The 19,199-nt window shown below is 42.9% G+C and overlaps 1 protein-coding gene across 3 annotated transcripts in view; it reads right to left on the bottom strand.

Annotated features, from left to right (window-relative positions):
- Positions 1–9,210, bottom strand: part of BEND7 (BEN domain containing 7) — a 46,189-nt gene extending 36,979 nt beyond the window's left edge. For all 3 annotated transcript variants that reach the window (XM_062596380.1, XM_062596289.1, XM_062596205.1), the window contains exons 1-2: positions 8,924–9,210; positions 4,926–5,009 (exon numbers count right to left, since the gene is read on the bottom strand). In XM_062596380.1, coding sequence (XP_062452364.1) covers positions 4,926–5,009; positions 8,924–8,984 — 145 coding nt within the window. In that variant the 5' untranslated portion in view covers positions 8,985–9,210. The remainder of the gene's footprint in view (positions 1–4,925; positions 5,010–8,923) is intronic.
- Positions 9,211–19,199: the final 9,989 nt, after the last annotated feature.

A 19,199-nucleotide genomic window follows, 5' to 3' on the forward strand; every position in this document is an offset into this window, starting at 1 on the left:
ATTTCAACAATGTGAAATGCTGTAAAATGTGCAGACACCTGCATTACAGTGCATTTCAGTTCCGCTTTATATCAGTCATAAACATCTCTGGTTTGGACATCTCTTCAAAACAAATGCTCCAAGCATACTGTGTGTAGCATTCGATTTTATGAAACTATAAAAGTTCTTCACTGTTAATTACACAGACAAATGTCTCATCACACATTTGGTTACCAGGATAATATAATTAGTTTTCTACATTAACCTTTCAAATATAGAGCCTGAATTTCAAGTTGAAAGCATTGTAAAAACACTCAGTCTGGAGGTATATTATATTTCCACTTTTTTGTGATGATAATAAAATACTAAGACTGAGGAAAACAATGTAGTATATGCAAAAGACATTTTATATAGCCAAGATAGCTTTAACCAGTGTTGTCCACAGACCATGGCTTGTGTAGCCCCCTCATGGGCTTGTACTCCTAAGTCTGGGCTAGTATCTGTAACAGAACATTTATGCTGACAAATGGTAAAAGCTGAAGACAGTTCTGCCTTAAATCTTACTCACATTCAAGGTTTAAGCACTTCACCACAAGCTGCCTTTTCCTTTTCAAGACGACCACTCTCTCTTGATATTAGATAAATAAGCTCTTCCCCTCAAAACCAAAGAGGCACCGGTCCTTGTCCGCAAAATAGCGTAGTGATCTATTCGCCCCAAATACTGCTATGGCTGTGTTCAGTGTATCCTCTATGCAGGAAGACTTGAATTTCCATTTAGCATCTTATCAAAACAAAGGACAGGAAAACATGACCGATCACCATGTCTACCATCCCATAAACTCAGCTACTGGACTAGATAAGCAACCTTCATAAGCTTATCAAGCTCCATTTAGAGAGCAGTTGGGCTTTATTCCCTCACAACCAATGTAAGTCGCTCCTAGTACCTCATTCCTCTAACTGTGGTGAAGTTTCTTCTACTTCCCAGGCTGCATTTATACAAAGCCACATTCTGCCCCTTCGTACTGGTGCCAAGAAATGCTCCTCATGATTGAACGGTTCAACGGATCTTTGCTGACGTTTGACTCTTAATTTATTTGCACATTAAACAAACTGGACTCTTCTAATTTACTTGCTTATCCTAGAGTCTCCCCTCTTCTCCTCAGTGCATCTCCTCCAGTCTGAGTTCATCATTCTTGACTGTAACCAAAACATACGCATAATACATTCCAGATACAACTTCACCTGTTCTTTTGCATAATGCCATTAACATTTCCCCTTTTCCACTGAAAACAGTCTAAATGATGTATCTTAACATCCATTTACACTCTAAAGTCTTCATCACATAGAGGTTTCAACAGCTGCAATCATCCATGATCAATTAAAAAATACATATAAGATAGAGAACAAACTTTAATCTAAACCAACAACTAGAGCACTTGCTGGAGTGATTATCCTTCCCTGATGAATTTTGGCATAAAACAGTGAAATTAAGCAAAGCAGGGATTAGATCCTGAGGATTCTGATCAGTGGACAGAACACTGAGCTATGAGAACTGTCATTCTCCCACTATCCCTGCAGCACAATGAATAATTTATTCCATACAACATGAATATTTTTAAAAGCAAGCTGGAATGCCAAATGCCACTCATCCCAGATGTGGCACATCCTGCTGGCAAGTGGGAGATAGGAGTTCAAGTACTCTCAAGTGAGTTCAGTTCCTGCCACTGCCTTTCCTATATCTCAGATTAGTGCTTTCATCTCTAAGAATCCAGAAAAAAATCCTACCTACCAAGGACACAGCAGAAAAGGTTATGCATGCTTTGAGTAACCTAACTGATACAGCCCCCTAAGAAAAAAAAAGCCTAGTCTGAAAGTCCTGCAGAGTCCTATGTCATTCAGCTTGGTCAAAACAAATATGTTCTGATGATATTTGAAATTCAGAAACTCAGGAAAGCTGCAGGAAATAGGTATCTTCATCTTTTCATAAGAACTGAAGGTGGGTTCTCAGAACTGCAGTTCCGGACTTCAATATGGAATCACAGAATAGCTGGGGTTGGAAGGGACCTCTGCAGATCAGCTGGTATAACCTCCCTGCTCAAACAGGGTCAGAGAAGGTTGCCCAAAGACAGACAGCTTTTGAGTATCTCCAAGGATGGAAACTCTACAACCTGTCTGGGCAACCCATTCCAATTCAATTGCCCTTGCAGTGAGAAAGTGTTTTCTTATGATCAGTCTCCTGTGTTTCAGTTTGCACCCATTGCCTCTTGTCCTGTCATTGAGCACCACTGAGAAGAGTCTGGCTCCATCTTTACATCCTCCCATGAAGTATTTATAAACACTGATATGATCCCCCCTGGGGCTTCTCCAGGCTGAAGAGTCTCATCCTCTCCTCACAAGAGATGATCCAGCCCCTTAATCATCTTTGTGGCCCTTCGCTAGACTTGCTCCAGTACATCCTTTTCTCTCTTGTACTAGGGAACCCAGGACTGGACACAGCACTCCCGATATGGCTTCACCAGGGCTGAACAGAAGGGAAGGATCACCTCCCCTGACCTGCTGGCAACACTCTGCCTAACACACCCCTAGATACACTGGTGGTCTTTGTTGCGAGGGCACAATGCTCTCCAATGTTCAACTTCTTGTCCACCAGGACCCTTGTTCTCTCTCTGCAAAACTGCTCTCTGGCCAGCCACCCCTCAGAATATACAGGTATATGAGATTTTTCCTCCCCAGGTGCAGGACTTGGCATTCCTTTGGTTCAATTTCATCAGGTTCCTCTTTGCCCATTTCTCCAGCCTGTTGAGGAACAGCAGTACAACCATCCATTACATCAGATGCTCCTCCCAATCTTGCATCATCTGCAAACTTGTTGAAGGTGTACAAGGTCCCATCGTTCATGTCCATTAATGAAGAGGTTAAACAGTTATTGGACTCATTATTGACCTCTAGGGTACACCACTAGTAACTGGCCTCCAGCAGCACTCTGATCCTAGCACTCTGAGCCTGGCAGTTTAGCCAGTCTTCAGTCTATCTCTCTGCCCCCTTACCTAGTCCATACTTCATCAGCTCATCTATGAGGATATTATGGGAGACAGTGTTAAAAGCCTACTAAAGTCAAGATGAACAACATGCACTGCTCTTCACTTATTCACCATGCCAGTCATCATAGAAGACTATCAGATTGGTTAAGTACGATTTCCCTTTTGTGAATCTATGCTGACTATTCCCCATGACCTTCTTGTCCTTCACGCACCTGGAAATGTTTTCCAGGATTAGTTGCTGCATTACCTTCCCACAGATTGAGGTGAGGTTGGCCACCCTGTAGTTCCCCAGTCTTCCTTCTTGCCCTTCCTGAAGACAGGAGCGATATTTGCTTTCCTGATACCTGATAAGGAAATCCTTCAATGGAACTCAGACTCTTAAGGATTAAATTCAGACTAACTTCTAATATAGCTGGACTTTAGGCACCTAAATGTCACAGAACATTCAATCTTAATGCAAAGCTGGGCATGGTCAAAAAGACACAGAAAACCCAACTGAAACAAACCAAAATCAATTGGTCTGTGCTTTGACAAAGCACAGACTCCTGCAAATTCTTGGAAGCATCCTGGCTTAAGCAGCTGGGTACCAAGCTGCCAAAGCTTCATCTAAGCACCAAAAGCGCTTAGAAAACACAGAATTCAAAGAGAAAGCCTATCAGACACCTTTGCTTCTCCCAGAAAATGGGCGTAGCGAAGAAATATTTGCTCAAAATCCTAATGGTGAGGAGTTGAGCAGCAAACTTAACACAGCTCTCACTCTGCTTAAATACTTTGAACAGCCCAAAACATTCTCCCTCTTCTATTTGTTGCTCGTCTCTAAAAGCAGATATAGCCTTAGCACTACGAATGAAGAAGACAAAGGCATTTTGTGTTCAACTCAGTTTCAGGTGCCGATTCACACATTCAGGGCTAGTGCTTATCACTGACTCTAGGGGGCTCACACAGAGAATACGGAAACCTTAAATCACCTTACAGAAGTGCTTACATTTCTAGTACAGTCAAGGAGAGGTGGACACCTCCCTTGAGTGATTCAAATTTCTCTCCACAAAGGCACCAGCTTTCTCAAAAGCCTGAGCAAGGTGACCAGGAACTTGCTTTACATGGTAAGAATTATTACAGTAGGACAAAAACAGGCCCTTATTTCTCTGGAACCTGCCCCTTGTCCCTTTGCAAAGGGGTTCAGCAACTGGACAAGGTCCTAGATGTGACACAAGCAGGACTGGAAGCAGGAAAAGTAGAAGCAGTCTACAGCAGAAGAGTTACACAGGACAACGGGCACACAGACAGGAAAGATAAAGGTTCACTGATAACCAGTCCTATCATGCTGCAGTATATATCATGCTACAGACTATATATTACTTCTCTGTTTTCTTTATACTTTTTTAACTGTTGATTTAATTTAATTTTGCCATAGCACGATTAGCAGGCAGGCTAGAGAGGTGGAAGGACATTACATTAAGACAGCACATTAATCCTCTATCCCACCCAAGGCAGAAGCAAAACCAAACAAATAGCAGCTTCCTGGAAATTGAATTTCTGTTATCCAGATGTCAAAGATGTAATACCCCAATTACACAAACTATTGCCAGTGAAGCATGCCAGCGAATATGCAATGTAAATGGGGTGAGCACAGAGCTGCAAAACTGCACAGTCAGCATCTGGCTCTCTGAGTGAGTGATAATTAGCACTGTGTGTAGACACTAATAAACATTTATGTCTGAAATTACAACTTTTAGCAGTGTTAATAAAGGATATATTGGCAATTTGCAGAATAAAAGGGTCTTGAAAAGAACGTCATATTAAACAATGGCAGGCACTTCCTGTGCTTGCACAGAGATTTTTTTCCTCTCTAATTGCAAATGGCCACGCTATGCTGCTCGGAAATTAATCAATGCAAGAACATACCTAAAAAAACTGGTTGTGTTTCTTTGGTCTCCCCATTAACATCATTGCTGTAGTCAGAGATCTTATATATCTCGTGATGGTAATCTGGAATGAAAAACGATAAAAAAAATTAGAACTCAAGTGATCTGGAAAAAATGAACACTGAACACATTGCTACAGTTTTACTACATAATTTATCAATATCTCTGCAGTTTATTTCATGTACATCAAATTAACCACAGAAAATGTGCTCTGTATCAGCACCTCCTAAAAAAAACTTTGCTCACACTGGAGAGATTTCACTGAAACATTTCACAGATTTTAGGGAATAGCTATGCCTGCCCTAAATTACTGTGTTCATTTTCACAGCAAATTATCCCACCAGATGCCAATTATCTGGCTTCTTGCTTTACAGATGGAAAGCAGATTTATAATGAAAACTTTACCTTCCTACAGACCAAGGGAAACTTTCAAACTTTTCACCTCAATAAGAAAATCAGCAACATTTATTAGGGCTGCATTTTTTTTGCTATGCTGACTTATCTTGCTACCACCGGCCTCTGAATTCTGAAGAAAGGAGGATCAGGCACATCTTAAGATATTTACCTATAAACACCTGCGTCCATAATGACCCTAAACATTAGCATCTCATATTCAGAAATACTACACGATACCAAAAAGAAAAAAGCACTTTCAATCTCAAATAAAAGCAAATTTTGATGGACAGCCCCCACCACAAGCACAGGCACGTGTTCAGTAAAAACCAAAGCTTTGTTTACACACATGTATGTGGGCAATAGCAATTACAAGAAAAAATATCTAAAGGCAATTCTCTTGGATTCTGACTCTGGTACTGGCACACACTTTGTCCTTAGCAAATCACTCAAGGCTGAACAATATAATCAGTGTCTTAAAAGAGCTACCTACCTGATCACCTAACTCCTTTAACACTTAAGCCCTCCTAGGTCCTGACTTTCGCAGTTACTCCTATACTGGCTTTTTATATTTACCTGCCTGGCAGAAAGCAACGTAGAGATTAATTAACACATGGAAGAGTACTTCAAGGGATTCACTTAAAAAGCACAACAGAAATGAAGAGCAACATAAGCAGTTTCTGCTTGCATGAGAAACACACCTGCATCTCTGACAAAACGATCAGCTGCAGAAATGTAAAGGTCTCCTGGCAGTAAAACTTTTTTTGTTACATATTATTTATTTGGATAGCATGACTGTCTTGATGATTTAAGAGAGTGGGGAGGAAGAACAGCTCAACAAGAAAACCAGAACACAGCAAGACAAAAGAAAGAAAAGGGCCTGGAAACAAACGTCATTGTTTTTTTTTGTTTGTTTTTTTGTTTTTTTTTTTTAAGAGCAAGCACAGATGAGAGAAAATGAAGTTAGAGAGGTCAGCAACGAGGGGTTAGCAAAAAGATAACGTTGGGGTTTCTGTGCTGCATGGGGCAAGTGAAATGCACGGGCTGCCTGATGCAGAAAGGGCAAAGGCAAAGTCTGAGACACAGTATCAAGAAAGTGGAAGCCCCTTTTGCAGGACTAAAAACTAAAGGATTTACGCTAACTACACTGAATGTTCTTTAGCTCTTCTCTACATTTTTATCCAAGAACTTCCAAGAACTAGTAGAAGTGAGTATATGGAAAGCAGGTACTAAATAACTAACAGATTCACAGTGCCTAGATACATTGCTTACACGCAGTTTCTTTTTAACACTCTGTATATCCAGCTGGTCACAATACTCTTATTTTCTGACTTATACACTGCTACCTTAAAGTCACCACATTTCATCCCACAGGTGGCTGTGTTTTAATGAAATAATGGATTTGCTTTGTATATGGGAGTTAAAATAATTTTACCATGTTGATCAGGTGCCATGAAGTTTTTTGGGACAGTGTTGTATATACACACACATCCATAACAGATTGTGTGTTACAAATAAACAAACTCGGCATATGTTTTTCTCTTTGGTTTCTCTCTTCTGCTTCAGATGTCACAGTCCAGGGGCTGTGAAATCCATATCAATTTCACAACAGTAAACACTAAACTGTGACATTACTGAATGACTCCAGCAAGAGGCAAAGGCCAATTACAAGAGACAACTATTTATATGTAATTATCTTTATAATCAACCACAACAGAAAAAAGTATGCAAGAGCGGGCTCTGCTAAAATGTGATATTTATCTTCACTATTCTCAAAGTACAAAACACACATTTGCTCTCCAGGACTTGCTTTTAGTGCAGTTTTCTATTTAAATTTCTATATCTAAAAAGATAAAATATGAATTACTAATAATTTACCAACACAAACTTATTTCCCTACTAAAACAGTTAACTACACTGTTGTAACTATACTGTTACAAGTGTCAACTGAGCATTTGTACTAATATATTTTTGAGAGCACATACTATTCTTTTACAGTTTTATTAGGATGAAAATAAAACCAAGTCTTCAATTTCAGTTTTGCTTTTCCATGCATTTCCCCATGCCCCAGCCCAATGTTGCACAAACTCTGCACTGAAGGCGATTCAGAGTATCTGATGCAAAAAAGGAAAAAAAAAAAAAAGGAAAAAAAATCCTGCAAACCAAATCCATTCTTTTTAGAAATTTAAACCCTCAACAGGTTTGCTCATGTTTGCACTTGTAAGATCTCCAGTAGATTTTCGGACGAGTCTGACCAGTCGCTATCCCTCTAGTTTTTAAGAGGCACAGGCAGTGCTCAAGATCCTCCTATGATGTTAAAACAGTAATTATTTATTACGCCCATCAAGTGAGTTTATTCTCAGCTTTTAAATCCTTTGTGTCTGATTTCGGCTTGCCAAACACCTAGGAAGGAATCGCTCTTTAGCCAGCAAGTATTGAAACTCGCCTCTTCCCCTCCTTCTCTAACTGTGACATTCTGCCGAAGCAGTCACCTGCCCTGAACTTGGCATGCAGGACACACACAGCATTTCAGGGAGGTATTTCAGCTCAAGACTTTGAAACACAAAAAGGGGGAAATAATAAATAAAATCTTAAGGCAAATCAGTGAGGGCAAAAGATCTAATCAGCTGGAGAAGCAATAAATACCCAACCAAAAGAGAAAAAAAAAAATAAATAAAAGGAAAAGGAAAACCCCAGGGCTGGGAAGTCCACCTGTTAAAATGACTCCCAGCGGCTGTATTTTTTTTTTTTTTTTTTTTTTTTAAAAAAAACACGACTGAGAGACAGGGCTGTGTTTCTTCCTCGACATGAATCCAAACATTTCCTTAACGATCCCTTCTAAAACATCCTCTTTTCGCCGAGCAAGCACACACGGAGCGAACAAGTTGCATGCCAGCCAGGCTTCCTCGCCCGCGTACCACTAATTAGCTGCGTGGATTTTAATAAAGCCACCGCGGTTCGGCTTTTCTCGCAAATACGTGTACGGACGCAGCCAAGAGGAGGGGGAAAAAAAGCCCACAAACACACACGAAAAAACCAACACAACAAATCCACAGGAGTTGAATGCTAAAAAGGTCTGCCGCTGCTCAAGTGTCATTATTTTCCTAATTTCTTCATTTCACCTTCCTTCTCTCCCTCCCCGAGAATTTATAATGAAATACGATCCAACTTTATTTTGTGTAAGATTTTTTTTGTGGGGGGGGGGGCGGGGAAAAAAAAACACGTCTACCTTTGGGGGCGTGTGGGGTTTTTTTAACACTACATCGTACCATTAAAAAATTTTTTTTTTAAAAAAAGGAAGAAAGGGGATTTAAAAAGAAAAGAAAAAAAAATCCAAGGTTTTGAGGAGTTCAATCCCACGACTGCGGAGTTAAATAATAAATAAACGGAGGGAGAGAGAGACATTACCGAGGGCAGGGAAGGGAGCACACACATTTCATAACATCCTGCTCTTCTCCCCCCGAAACCCAGCCCCGCTCACGCCAAAAAAAGAAAAAAGAAAAAAAGAAAAAAAGTCTTTTTCAGCCACAAACAAATAAACAAAACAAAGCGCCCCCCCTCCCCTCCCCGCAGCCACCACTTTACCTTGATTTATCAGTTTAAAGCTTTGGGATTTCCTGCTTCTCTTCCTCTCTGTAAACTCCATAGTGCGGGCAGGAGGGAGGAGGAAGAAAGGAAGGAGAAAGGGGATGAGAGAGGAGGGAGAGCGCGGCGAGGCAGCGCAGCCGGTCGCCCGGCGGCAGGAGCAGCAGGACCAAGGTCCGTCCCTTTAATCAGCGCCACCAGCCCCGGGCTGGGCGATGTCGGCTCCGAGAGGGGCTCGGGGCAAGTTGGCGGCGGCGCCGCTGCCGCCCCGCGGGCCCGGCCGCCCGCGCAGGCCGCCCCCAACTTCGCGGGGTGCCGCGGCGGGGGCGAGGCCGGGCGGCGAGGCCGGGCAGCGCCGCCGCCGCCGCCTCCCCCGCCGGGCGCGCGGCTGGCGGCCAAGGGCGGCCCGCAATGGCTCGCCGCCGCCGCCGGGACCCCGGTGCCACCTGCTGGGGGAAGGCGGCGGGCTCCGCCGCAGGCCGCCACCCCGAGGCGGGCAGGGCGGGCGGGCGGCCCCGCGGGGGCGGCGCAGGGGGGCTGCGAGGGCAGCGCCATTTTGTGTCCCCCCGCCGCCGCCGCCGCCGCCTGCCCCTCGCCGGCTCCCTCCGCCGTGCCCCGCCGCCGCCGCCGCCACCGCCCCGCTCGCCGCCGGGCACGGGGCGCCCTGCGGCCGGGCAGCGGCGGCCTCTCGGCGCGGCCTGCGCCGCGGCCTCGCCGGGCGGCGGCTCCCGGCGCGGCGGCTCGGCTGAGGCGAAGCGCGGTGCCCGGCGAGGCTGAGGCGAAGCAGCGCCCGGGGCCGGAGCCTGCGCCCGCGCAGCGCCCAGCGCGGTCCCTCGCGGCGAGGAGCCCCGCGGCCGCTGCGCTGCGCTGCGCTGGGGGCCACTGGCCTCCAGCGCTTGACGCCTTCAGCCATGTTCCACTTATTTCACTTAATTCCTGTTTCAGGTCCCGCTCAGCCAGCAGCGCCTGTGCCCATCGCTGGTAGAAGGCGGCTCCAGAGAACCCGAAACTCGGATCCGGCCGCTACTTAGCGTTTCAAACGTAGCCAGGCCGGGTTACGGCGGAGAGGGGAGACGCGGTGTCCGCGTGGGCACGCGCGAACGCGGGTCGGCGCCGATTTGCGCGTGGCCGAGCCCCAGCCCGTGGGAGAAAGCCACCCGCTTTAGTGACGCTGCCAGAGCCCGTCGCTAGCCATACGGAAATAAAACTCCGAAGTGGAAAGCGAGTTGCCCATTAACAGTAATTATTTGTGTCGTGATTGTAGGCTCCCATCAGACCTGAACCCGCTTGTGCGAGGCGCTGCTCAAACGCCCAGCAGAAAGTGGACCCAGTTCCAAAAACCAACCAGGAAATAGGCTTAATGGTGAAGCGATATCAGAAAACATGCCTAATGGTAAAATTTATTAGACTCAGGAAAATTAAATTCATAAGGGAGGTTATGGAAACCTTACAGATTGGGTAAGGGTGTAATTTTCTATTAAACTGCTAAGTGGAAAATCCCAGAGGCAATCAATATGCTACTTTTGGAATTTTCCTAAACTTCGCTGCAAGACTTTCAGAAGGAAACTGGGCTAACATACTATTTAAAATCCTACATTATATATTTTTGGGTGATTGCTGAAGCAGCAAAGGTAGGTAGATGTCATATTCTGTTTGCTGAATTACATAGGTCCAATTAATCTCTGGTATAATACAATGAAGTGAAGTCTGAAATGCAACAGTAGCATGCATTAATTTTGTGTACAAAAAAAGTATTTGCTTATTTTGCCAAACAGTCTGTTTATTCCTATCCGCTAAGTTTATTTACGAGACATAAAACATTTCTGAAACTGTTGTGTTTGACTCTCATCCTTACTGGGACGGGAGAATGTTATAAAGCATGAGGCCTTCATTTACTGTTCAACACGCATGATAGGTTTTATCCTGCGTTTGCCAAACAAATGTGCTGCAAAAATAAAGAAGTCTTTTCTGTTTCCCTCCTGTTACTCAATTTTGTAAAACATTTGGGGATATAATTTATGCAAAAAGAAAGGGCAGTGTTTTGTCACCTGCTCTCTTTTCCCTCTTAGTTCTTCCTTCCCTGTGGTATATTTTTTGCTTAAAGGGTCACCCGTGATTTGAGAGTGACATTTCAGTCTGAAAACTGCATGTTGTAGTTTCACGAGATTTTTAGGAGCATTAGCACATCCCTTTTTTATTAGCATTTATCATTTTGCTTCTTGTGCACTTGACAAGAGAGGGAGATTCACTCTTTTCTACCTGTAGAATGAGCCTGATCCTGCAAAGAAACCGACGTGTGTTAGCTCAGATGAGTAAATCTTGCGATTCTCATTTGTGGAAGTATTTGCCAGTTTGGATACCTAGGCCCTGATCCTGTAATCTCATCTGCATAAAAGTGAATTAGAAACTAGGACAAGGTGACTTTAGGTCAAAGTCTTCTAGTTATCCATAGAACATGTAGGAGGATCTGGTAGCTGAAAAACAAGCTTTCCATCGTGAACTGCTAACGTTTCTCAGCCATGACTTAGAAAAACTACTTTAAGAATTCAAAGGTTAGTATAGTCTCTATTTACAACAAGTTGCAAGCCTGTTCTGGGGGGCATATTGGGGTTGGTATCCTGAAACTGGACTAAGACCATCTGCTCATTTGTCATAGGCCACCATCACATTATTCTAGCTGGAGACCCAGAGATAAAAGTCGTCTTTATTCCATTAGAATAGCTGCTTTGTTTCATCCTACATATTCGCTAGCTACGTCTCCTTGGCAGCCAAATGACTTATGATAAAGTACGCTGGCTCCAAGGGGCAGTCGGCTTTTAATTTCATCTTTTATTTCAGTTAATGCCTCAATATTGGATTGTTATTACGTATTACAAATTATTACGTATCCCTTTTTTTGTGATGAAAACATGGAAAATTCACAGCATTTGGTGTATATATTCGTGAATAGCCAAAAAGTATTCCCCCAATCGAAACATTAATTGAATAATGTGTTTTTTCAAAATACCATGAAATTAGCTAACTAAATAAAGGTTTTATCTTGCAATATATTCCAAGTCTGCATGATTATCCTTGACTATTTTCTAGTTACCATTTTATTATGTCGTAAGTTACTTTGAAAATCATTTCCCCCCACTTCTAACCAACATTAATTTCTCAGATAATTTTCTACTTAGTTTATTTCAGGTGCTAGATCAGTAGCTAATCAATTAAATGTAATTAATCTAGTAATACAAGCAAATTACTAGTGTTAATGAGAACTGTGCTCTTCACATCAGGATGTTTCAGGCTTCTTTTCTTTGCTTCCAGGCTCATCCCCAAAATGGGTGTGTTGAGATAATTACAATATTTTAATTGTTATTAGGAAGGTAGGATAGTGTAGGACAAACAAGAGGGAAGAATCCTAGAGCTGAGAAGAATTGTATGGGGGAATTATGAGCTTCCTCGGTCGTCAGCTGGAAAAACTACTTAAGTCTTAAAAACTTCATGACTTAATTTATATGTCAAGGAATCCAAGTGAGGTTGGGAGAAGCAGAAAGATGCTGCCAGTTGTTGTATTAATAGCGCTAGGATTGCCACTTGTTTTGGAGATCGAAGAACATCTATGTGGTATTAGAAAGCAGGAGAAGGGTGAAGGGGTAAATTAGAGATCAAGAGTTGCGTAGGTGACAGGTTAATAGGTTAGCTATTTCACCTAGTTATGTTTAATGAATGTAGCTGAGGGTTTTATAAACTGTGGTAACATTTTGCTCTTGCAGGATTCCAGTGGTGTTTTTGTGGCCATATGAAATATGCAGGCAGTACTTTTTTTTGGCTCCCCAACTTGACAATAAATTGCTTTGATGCGATAATGTCTTACTGCAAACCTTCCATTTTGTGGCGCTTTGATGCTGATGGGTCATTGCAGAGGTAGGGTTCTGAGTGTCATGAAGAAGTCTGAAGCTTAGGAGTGCAGTTTGTCGTGTTTTCTGATCCTCCTTAAGTTCTTCCTGTAACAATCCAGTCATGGCACTTGATACCCTATTACATCTCTATCCTTACTCTCGTTTCCCTTTGGGAAACTTGAAATAGCCTCTTCTGTCTGTTCTGCTGCTTGTTAACCTTCCTCATATAAACCAAAAAGAAAAAGCTACAGGATTGATCAATGTCTTCATCTGCTCTCCAGCTCAGGGGTAATCACCAAAACTTCCCATAGTTGTTTCAACAGTGAATATAACTGAATCTATGTACAACGTGTTCTTTGTGTGTTTACAAGCTTTGTGTGTTTACGTGTGTTTACAAGCTTTATATATATTGCTCTAACAGTTTACAAATTCCATCAGACTGGTCTTTACCTGCCTTCCATCATTTTGTGTCTTCCTTGGACTAAAAACACGAGGAAGGGTGGCATAAGAGTCAAGTTTGATGATCTTCCATCTTGGTAGAGTGCTTGTAGGATAACTGGATGTTGAGATACTAACTGCTCCCTAGGACAAACCAGTTTTCATACTTGGATTCTGGGGGGAGTGGGTGGGGAAACCGAGGTGGCGAAGCAATAGATGGGGTTGGAGGATAACAAAGAGGTCTCAACAACCATTTTCTGATGAGCTAATGTGAAAGAATGAGAGAAGTCTATCCATGCATACACCTCTTCTGTGCTTCTTCACAACACGCCGAAATCAGGAGCTGCACAAGTTTTGCCCTGCGTCTGGCTTACAACCAAGGTGCCACAAGGTAACTGAGGATAATGTGGGTAGGGTTTGTTATTTTGGCTGAATCTTTTTCTTCTTTGTGTGTGTGTGTGTGTGTGTGCTAGCGTGTGCGTGCTATATAAAGAATAATAGAGCTTAGTTCTTTGTGCTGTAAAAAGAGTAATAGTGCTTAGAAATTTTAGCAAAGCCTGGATGCATCTTTGCTATGTTATGTCCTCTCTCTGAAGAGATGAAATGTAAAGCCAAGGATGATATTTGAGGAAGGGGCATATTTAAGCTTTTGGGTAGTTCAGGAGCTGATGGTGGGAGCCGGAGCATGGCTAGGCTAAGTGTCTAAGGGAAGCTCAGCTCAGTCCAACATCTCCTGCTCAGAAGAGTTCAGAGAGGGTTATGTTGCTAATCATACCTACGTTTTTGTGTCAGTTTGTTTCAGTATCAGAGTTGAAGGCAGATGGAAGAATGCAGCCACGGAAAGAGTCCGTCATTGAAGCTACAGATGGAAAAGCAGGAACAATAGCATTTAGCAACGTTAGACAGCTCCGACAGGCTGCGGGATGAAGCAACCCAGACAACAGCCGTCCTCCTCTAAGTCCTGGCTGAGACTGATGTGGGGACGTCATGCTTTGCCTCCCAGCCCAGCCTTCTCGCTGTTTCCAGCATGCCACGGGGAGCTACCTTCTGCGTCTCGAGGCTGCCTTGATCCTCTTCCGTTTTTCCTGCCACACATTAGTAAATGCGCCGCACTAAAATCAATGGGAGTTTGGAAACTAAAAGTAATGTGTGCTTCGGTATGCTACTAATCCACTTATTTGGATCCTCTTATGGCTCCTCTGGGCTGCCCTGATCCCCTCTATCAGCCCACCCAGCTGCTCTGATCTGCTCTCTAAACTTCCACTGCTGCTATATTAGCATCCCTGTCAACTCACAGGGCTGCAGCTTCAACTTCTTCAATCCCCTCTCCCAATGAGAATCTCTCCACTAAATTATAATCCTTGTAGCTCAGAATACTGATGCAAGCTAAAATCAAACCACCAAGAGCTGCTGCAGCCCCCACCAGGATGTTCTGTTCTGTTTCCCTAAATGTTTTCAAACAGTGCTTACATTTCAGGCTAGGGAAATAGTTTTAAGACACATTTATAACCACCTGCCTGTATTTCAGCTCTGAGAAAAAAAAATACTGCAAGGTACAATGTGATTCAAAATCTACTCATGCATGCACTTTTTAAAGACAGATTATGTGAATTTATTGTCTGTATCAGGCTGGAGACTGACATCCCCTGAAGATGGTGCTTTCATTCAGCAATAAGGTATATGCAGCAGCATTTTCATTAACGTAGCTCCCCCTGGGTTTGCCTTCAGAGATGTGTAGATATTGAAGACTCCATCACCTGTTCAGTTCTTGACCTCTCAGCTGACGCAGCCGGGACACCTGAATGGGTATTTTCTCTCAGATGGACAAATTCTGCAGGGATCTAACTGACAGCACAGAGCTCTGATCATCTGGTAACAAATTTGAGAGATTTCTTGCCAGGGTTGGATAGAAACTAATGAACTCAGAAGTACAATACTTTACACTCAGCCTTTTATCTTCTATACACATAAAGAAGTAGAAGAAAATAGATTTTTTTTTAATCAGCTTTTCTACCATCCAGCAAGACCTCCATGGCATTTCAGAGTGTTCACATCATGTTTATTCACCTAAAATTTAAATACAGCTAAAATGTCTTGAAAATGAGAGTTGTGGGGTGTAGACCTTGCTTTGGGGCTAAACTCAGGGCGTGAGATTTGACAAGCCCATCTGCATTTTCAGGTATTAGCCCTGTTTCTGCATCTTTCCTGAAAGGGGTTTGCTGCTTGCGTGCCTATGGTGCAGGGTGATACTGATAGACTTGAGCTTCCGCTTTGCTGTACCCTAGTTTACCACGACACTGTTCACCATCTCGTACTGCAAAGTGTTACTGTGGTTACTCGTCTCTTCTGGCTGCCCCCTTTTCACATCGCAATCAAACTAATGGGCTTGGCCTGATTTGTCTGACTTTTAAAATATATTTTGGCTGTATTTGTGATCTGTAACTATTCTCTCAAATTTACTTTCCTGGATAAAATCAAGGGGATATTAACATTATGTTCCCCACTTTTATGGTTTGCCTGGTCCTGCTGAAGTGATAGAAGGAAGGAACATACTTATCTACAGAAATATCCACACACACACACAAAAACCCATGATTATTTTCCTGCAAAACGTTTTGAGATCTTTAAGAGCAATAAATGGCCAATATCTCTGCTATATACTGCTTTCAAAAGAGCATGGTCTCCCTAATAGCATCCTGAGACATGATTCATTAGCAGTTCTCATGACACAGTGCCACAAGAAAAGTTACCGATATTGTTTCATGAAGCAACAACATTTTCTCCAGATAGCTCCTATGCCACCCAGTTAGACCATAATTAGCCTTTTTAAAATGTAAAGCTTTTTAGAAGCAGTAATGAGTTCTTATAGTACCTCAGTTTTACAGACAATAAAACTACTGGGATAGGAATTGACCCAAAGTGCCTTTGGACAACCTAAGCAATTCACCTAAATATTTATCAAAACTGGAGGATATAGCATTCAAACAATTATTAAAAGCTTATTTCTAAAAGTCATACTAGTCTCACTGAGCAATATGTGGAGTCATATTGCTCAGTCATATTCTTTTGAAGACTCCTTTGCCAGAGGTGGATATATTCAGTCATGATAAAAAAAGTTTTATTAAATGTGTTTTTTGTTAGTGTTCTGAAGCTGAATAAAAAAGAATTCTGTACCTAGCTAAGAAAATTGTTACTTGAAATGAATTTTCCTGCAACCTCTCTCAGCTGTAAGACATCAGTTTTGCCTCTTTTGTGTAAAGAAAATCATACAATGGCTGAGCTAGGGTTTTCCCCTGTTTTAGTATTATATAGAGCAGGGAAACGGGACTCGCACATAAAGTCTCAAATACAACCTGAGAACAGCTGAATACAACTGACTGCAACTTGAATCATTCTGATGTGCTTCCCCACTTTGGCAAACAGATGACATCTGGGTTGTAATGATGTATTTCCGAGCTGCCTTCAATAATCTTTCTGTAAACTGACAGTTGGCCTGCAGGAGATAAAGCTGAGCAATCAGTTAATCATGGCAGAAATTGGGATGAAACACTTGGTGTGTTTTGGGAGCTTGTATTTCTATTACTTGTAAGGCTATTACGAATATTCCAGGATTCTGAGTAACTTCTAGATTTCCATTTTCAGTCTTGATTTAATACTGAATGCTGTGAAGTGAATTACTTTAAAGTAGGTTTGTGGTTAACAACATGGGGTTGTTCCAGAGGTCTGCGGAAACCTGGATATAGGAAAAACATGGGTAATACTATTGCTTCCAGACCCAAGCTCAGTTGCAGTGAACTGTCATGACTCCACAAGTGGTTTGGGGAGGGCTTACTGGCCTGGCTACAATCCGAGAGCAAATACAACTTTTATTAATCCTATGTGAGCTAGAAATACACTGCCATCACGGTACCAAAACCAGCAATATTGCCCTGAAAAACAACACAAGCGGTTGAAAATAAATAGTCAAAGTCAGGATTCGTAGCGTGGATCTCATTGGCGCTAATGAATACAGTAATGCCATATATGATAAATCAGGAAGATGCTCTTCGCCATACAGCTTGGGAAAGCAAGCTGTTTCACATGTTAAAAGTTATCTTTTGCACTGATGCCATCAAAAGGATCATTGCATAGACGAGACACCAGCACAGTGAACGACTTGTGTCCTTCTGTAATGTCCTACAAGGTGCCTTCCACTGTCCAAGGGCCCGTGGAGCAGCAGTGTCTGGAGGCGTGGAGAATCGATCCCGCGGCGCGGAGGACCCGCGTTTCCACCGCGTGTGGTCCAGGGAGCAGAGTGCAAGGATGAACTTCCATGTGTGCCACGAGTCCGTCTGGCAAGGGAGGCTCCAGATATCCATCACAGAACAAAGTAGCACGTGTGAAAGAGAGATGGTCAAAGGACCCAAGCTCCATAATGAAGCAGGCAGGGACCATAACAAATTGCGAGCATAGATGTATCCTCAGAGAATATCCGCTACAGAACAGAGGAGCTTTGAACAGAGTTCAGATGAGGCTTGACCCAACCATCTCAGTGATTCATGTCTCTGAGAAAATGCTGCCCTGAGCCTAAGGCAAAGAGGAGTCAAACAGATTTGCCATTCTGGAAATCAGAAGGCAAGTGGATATACTCACGAGTTGTTGAAAAAGAAGGGAACATCGCTTCTTTTGCATAAAAGGATTTTCTAGTCTCTTTGAGAAGAGATATCTTGAGACAATGGATGACATCAAACATTAAATATATTTTTTTCCATTCATGGGGATATTGGTGACGGTCCTCAGAAAAACAGTGTTTGCATATATCCAGTACCGCTGTTGGAAGGTGCTGGTTTTTGTAGGTAGCTACTCATCTTTCACAGAACAGAACAATCACGGGAGGGATTTACACTAAATCATAGTTTGATTTGGAGGCAAAAGAGCACCTAACCAGGAGTACTGGAAAGGGCACCAAATTACAATGATAATGAAAGGTCGTGTCATCTTCAGGTAAACTATTTTAGAGGTATAGCATTAATTTCAAATCTCACAAAAACTGTTTCCCAACATAAGCTGGTTTCTGCTGTTTTTCCTGTTCATTATACCCCTTCCTGCTGCTTTACTGGTTTGTTTAGACTCTTCTAACCTGGAAGATCTTTGCACTAGGTACCACCTCAGATTAATTTCATTATTCTTATGAATATTGCACGTGGTTTAGCTTTCCCCCTTCAATTAGCACTGTCTCTAATTGAGATATAATGTCAGGCTGGAGCAGGAGATCGAGGCAGGAAATGAAACCAGGTCGAAGGTTACATCTACACTGCGGAGTTAATTGTGCGGGGCAGCTGACACTGAGACATGAGCATCCGGATGAGTTTGCCACAAAGTCCACCAAGAGGTATTTCTGCAGCCTCGCTCTTTCTGCCCTTACTCCTGGGTGCCTCTGGGCACATCCCGTGGGCCTCTCTGCTGAGACCTTCTTGGATTCTTCACAGTCTGTTGTGAAATAATTTCCTTTTAGGAGAAAAAGCGTAGGAGGGCCGTTCCCGCTTCCTCATTGCTAAGGAATTGCATTGAAGACCAAGGTATTCTAATCCATACCCCTCCAGCTAGGGTCTAAAAACACCTTTAAAAAATAAAGATGAGCCTTTTTCTGCAGGGAGGAGCCAAGGTGCAGAGCTTAGATATCCAATCCAGGTAAAAAGCCAGTCGCAGTTACCACCCTCCAAAATAACTCTCAGAGCAACACAGCAGCTACAGGGAAAGGGAAAATTTGGGGAGGACCAAAAGGTGAACAAAGCCTGGCAGACACTGCGGGCATAAGCTGCCAAGGAGCCATAGCAGGAAGCTGCTACGTGTGCTGCAGGCAATGCCAGCCGGGCTATTTCTGAAACAGAGGAACTAAGAAGCTTTTTGGTAGCCTCCAAAACACTTCCGACCAAAGTGTAGTCTTTTACATGATGAATTTAAGCAATTGGCTT

Source organism: Rhea pennata, chromosome 1 (assembly GCF_028389875.1).
Source record: "Rhea pennata isolate bPtePen1 chromosome 1, bPtePen1.pri, whole genome shotgun sequence".
NCBI classification, from domain to species: domain Eukaryota; kingdom Metazoa; phylum Chordata; class Aves; order Rheiformes; family Rheidae; genus Rhea; species Rhea pennata.